This window comes from Penaeus chinensis, chromosome 39, assembly GCF_019202785.1.
Source record: "Penaeus chinensis breed Huanghai No. 1 chromosome 39, ASM1920278v2, whole genome shotgun sequence".
Taxonomy (NCBI): Eukaryota; Metazoa; Arthropoda; class Malacostraca; order Decapoda; family Penaeidae; genus Penaeus; species Penaeus chinensis.
In genome coordinates this window covers 18,388,444-18,393,443 of record NC_061857.1, presented here as the reverse complement: position 1 = coordinate 18,393,443, position 5,000 = coordinate 18,388,444, and the positions used below count along the sequence as shown (strand labels likewise).

The following is a 5,000-nucleotide window of genomic DNA, read 5'->3' as shown; positions in this document are numbered from 1 at the left end:
CTATGTTATTTTCTAAGCCCATTGCATCCTTCTGTATTATATTCTAATCCGCTCTCTCTCTCTCTCTCTCTCTCTCTCTCTCTCTCTCTCTCTCTCTCTCTCTCTCTCTCTCTCTCTCTCTCTCTCTCTCTCTCTCTCTCAGCCTTTCTTTCTCTTCCTCACCCTGTCCCTCTCAACCTCTTCCTTGCTCTCACCTTCACCCTCTTTCACCACCCTCCCTCACCCTCTCCATCACTTCCACCCTCTCCCTCACCCTCACCCTTTCTTCACCGCACCCGTATCGCCATCGCCTCCTCACCCCCCTCACCCCACCCCTTCCCTTGCCTTCCGGTTGCTATAACAATCAACGCAGCTTTAAACAAACACATCGACCACGGGGGGCGATTGCCTGTAGTAAGCAAGACCAGCAATTAAGTTCGCTTCCCTGGCCTCGCCCGCGGGACCATATGGGCAAGTGGGTACCTCCTCAGCACTCCTACCCTGTACTTAGCCCCCCACCCCCCTTCCTTCCCCTCACTCTTTCCACCTGGAACCCGTCTCTCCTCATCTCTTCCTTTTCTCCCTCGTCTCAGCACTCTCCCTTCAAGGCTCCCCTCCCTAACATCCCCCCACCCTTATTCTACTAGTTCTCTCCCTCCCTCTCCCTTCCCCTCTCCCTCCACTCAACCCCTTCCTTCTAGGCCCCCCACCCTAACATTCTTTCCACCTGTGACTCTACTTATTCTACCCCGTTTCCCCACCTTTCCTCTCCCCCTCATCCTCCCCTCACCTCTTTCCCCTCAGTTCACCCTTTCATCTTTCTCGCCCATTTTTCCCCTCGGTCAGACACGGCGCGAGAAAGGGGAATTCCCCGATTAATTTAGTCTTCATAACGGAAAATTACCTTCTTCTCCTTCCTCTTGTGTGACGGTGTCTGAGGTTGGGTGAGGGGGGAAGAGAGGGGAAGAGATGGATAGAGAGAGGGGAGAGAGGGAGAAGGGGAAGAGGACCAGTAAGATTGTAAGATAAACGCCAGCCAGATAGATAGAGATCAAAAGAGGAGAGAGGGAGAGAGAGGGGGAGGGAGGGAGGGAGGGAGGGAGGGAGGGAGGGAGGGAGGAGAGAGAGAGAGAGAGAGAGAGAGAGAGAGAGAGAGAGAGAGAGAGAGAGAGAGAGAGAGAGAGAGAGAGAGAGAGAGAGAGAGAGAGAGAGAGAGAGAATAGATAGGTAGATAGAGAGAGGGATATATATAGAGAAGGATATAAATAATCAGAGAGAGAGAGAGAAAAAAAAATACATAGAGAGAAAGCGAGATCGTAACAGAGAAAGAGAACGAATGATATGACGATAGCACAAGCTAATAATGACACCAATCAAAAAGGAGATAAAATGGGCAGCCGATATCAAGGGAGGAACAACAGCGCCTTCCTCTCGCCCTGGCACTGCAGGTCACCGAAGTCGTTAATGGTGCCAGGTGAGCCCAGGTGATCGATTCTGGGTTCGAAATCTAGACTGATAACCCTCCCCTCTGCCTCCCTTTACAACCCTCCCTTTACAACCGACGCTCAAACAACCCTCAACCCCTGATATGATCATTGCCACATAAACACCATACCTTGTTCTCTTCTCTCTGCACCTCTCCTTTATTCTACCATACACACTCACCACACACAGCCAAGAAAAAGGAAAGAAGAAAGAAAGAAAGAACGAAAGACAGACCGAGAAAGAAAAAGGAAAAATAAAGAAAAAAGAAATAACGAGAGAAAGGAGAAGGGAAAGAAAAAAAGAAAGACAGAGAGAACGAGCGTAAGAAAACGGAAAAGAAAGAAAGAAAGAAAGAAAGAGAAAGAATATCGATTAAAAAGACGAAAAAATATCGACCTCCGCACACCGTCTCGCACACCACAGAGCCTCTTACCACGACACAAGCTTCATAATTACCTATTGGCGGCGCGTCCCGTGTCCTCTGTCCGGTGCTCCCTCGTGGCTCTCTCTCCTCTCTCCTCTCTCCTCACTCTCTCTCTCTCCCTCTCTCTCAGGTCCTCGCCGCTCTCCCAGCTGGCGTTTCGCTCGCGACTCGCAATCTGTTATCTCTTCACGGTCTTGCTGATAAACTTGCTTAAAAGGTCCTTGGGGAATGATTTGCTTTATTTTATCTTTCGTTTCTCTTTTTCTGATTTTATCTCGTGTCATATATCAACTTCTCGTTCTGAACCTTCACCCACTTCGGCCTCTTTGGTTCCCCGGCGAGAGAGCGCGCGATCGAGGCGCAGGTGCGACCGCGGGGGCGTCGGAGGGCGAGCCGGAGCGCGGAGGCCAACTCATGCTGGGGCGCCGTCCCGCGAGTCCTTCGGGCGGCGGCGCTCGGCCAGTCCCAGGGGCCTCACTTCCACGTCGCGCGCAACGGGAGGCACGGGCGGGCATCAGCGGGAAGCTCTAGCTCCCGCACGGCGAAGGAGCGGGCATCGCGAACGCCAGAGTTCTGCCGAGGATTTCGCTCGCCGATTTCACCGAGCGACGGCGGGGTCCCGGCGACGCCCGTTGCGTTCCCTTTGGCCCGCGGCCGCTAACGTTCTTCCTCCGGGAACAAAGGCGACCGGAGGAGCGACGTCGGCGCTGACTGACTGACTGACTGACAGAGTGACTGACGCCGCCAGCATGTCAGAGCGCCGTCAGCCAAAGCCTTCCCCGGCGCAAAGGAGCGGGAGGGAACATGCACTCTTTGCAACGCCGGCCTTTGTTTGTGTTGGAGATGATCGAGTCGCGTTTGGTTCGTTAGTGTTTAGGACCACATCTAATTTCTACTCTTTTTTTATGTGCTTAAACATTCAAAAAAAAGCTACTCCTTGTACAACACTTGAGGTTTCGTGTAGCAAAGGATAACATGAGGCACTTAGAGAGTAATGAACAGCGTTTCAGAAAAGAGGTGAAAAAGTTGTTTTTATCCTTGCTGCAAAAGCAGTTCTGAAAGGGATAAAACAAAAACAAAAATAAAAAACGTTACACAACCTTGCTCAACTCAACACTCATTTTCGTTTTTTAGTTCACGCGTCGCTTAGACCACAAAACTTTCAAGAACTTTTCCTCCAAGCGACACTGCACCGCCGCTGCCACCAACGAGAACAAATTAACACATCCAGTCTTTATAATCATCATGGTCACATTTCCTAAGCAGGAGAGACAAAAAAGGCACAAGGACACATCACCAAGAGCTTGAGTTGTATTTATTGGAATAAAAAAAAAGAAAAAAAAAGCCACTAACGTCAGCACAAAGTGACCTAATGACGCACGAGGTCAGAGGTCACCGTCGACCCGTCGAGGGTTCGCTCGCCGTCAGACAACACACAGAAATCTCGGGCAAAGAAGAAAGAAGAAAATCAAAAATATATAAAAGACAAGACTAATAGCAGGAGCGCAGAGAAGAGCGGCAGAGACACAGCAGTCACCGCAGACCAGCACAACAACACTACGCGAAGATCCCAGGAAACTCGAGAAATGACGTCAGTAGGTCTCCCTCAGACTAGATATAAACATTAGTCTATAACCTCCCGTCCCCCGTCCCCTCTCCTCTCATGCTACTCCAATCGCCCCACTCCGCCGCTGAGAATCACGTGTACTCTCTATCCCTCTCTAACTCCCTCTCTCTCGTATCTCTGGCACGGTGCCTTCCCCCCGCGGTGCCTCGAACGGTGCCAGAGCGCCCACGTGGCCAGACCCACTTCCTTGCGTGGTCGAGTCGGGTCTGGAATGGCCCGAGCGCGCGGCCGACGCTACACTATGTACGGTTCCAGCCAGCCAGGCAGCGGCACCAGCAGCCTGCCGGAGGGGAATCGTACGGCCGCTGGGGAGGGGAGGGAGGAGGGCAGCGGGGGGGAGGGACGAAAGGAAAGGAGGGGGAAGAAGGGAAGGAGGGGGAGAAGGGAAGGAGGGAGGGAGGGAGGGAGGAGGAGGAAAGGAGAGAGGAATGAGGACAGGAGGGAGGAGAGGAAGAGGAGCAGTTGCAAGAGGTCGCTGGAATCAGAGGGCTGTTATCATATCTTTTTTCGGGATTCCCTTTGGCGGATCCTGCCGGGCCTCTGCCTCCCGCCCCCCCCCCCCCCTCTCCGCCCCTCTTTCTCTGCTTTATAATCTAAACATTAACACACGCGTGTATACATCTATACATACATTATTGCATACACACATACATACATGCATGAATATAAAAATGCACACACGCACACATATACACACTCACACACACACACACACACACACACACATATACAATCACGAACACGAACACAAACAAACACCGCAAACACACATACATGCTGTGTGTGTTTACATAAGTAATATATATATACACACACATTAATCTATATACATACATATAGATAGATAGATAGACAGATAAATATACTATATATATATATATTATATACTGTATACATATATATATATAAATATATATAGTATACCCACATATCCATCAATCGATCTATATATATATATATATATATATATATATATATGTATGTATGTATACAAATCAATGTATATGTATATGTATATGTGTGTATATATGTGTGTGTGTATATATATACATATATATATATATATATATATATATATATATATATATATATATATATATATATCACATATATATACACATCTATATTACATATATATAGATACATGTACATAGACTTATATACATACATATCTGCAGATAGATAGATAGATGGATAGATAAATATACTATATATATTATATATAGATATATATATTATATACATATTTATAAATAAACATATATATATGAATATATCCATCTCTATATATTTATATATTCATATTATATATATATATATATATAAATATATACATATATATATTTATATATATATATATATATATATATATATTCATCTATATATATTCATATATGTATGACACACACACAAACAAACAAACATATGAAAGACAGGGAGAGAGAGACAGAGAGAGAGAGAAAGTTAGAGACAGAGAGACAGACA

The 5,000-nt window shown here is 47.0% G+C and overlaps 1 protein-coding gene across 1 annotated transcript in view; it reads left to right on the top strand.

The window, feature by feature from the left end:
- Positions 1 to 2,637: 2,637 nt before the first annotated feature.
- LOC125046487 (mucin-7-like) overlaps positions 2,638 to 5,000 on the top strand; it is a 4,290-nt gene continuing 1,927 nt past the window's right edge. Inside the window, exons 1-2 of the mRNA XM_047644267.1 lie at positions 2,638 to 2,749; positions 3,278 to 3,483. Coding sequence (XP_047500223.1) covers positions 2,638 to 2,749; positions 3,278 to 3,483 — 318 coding nt within the window. The remainder of the gene's footprint in view (positions 2,750 to 3,277; positions 3,484 to 5,000) is intronic.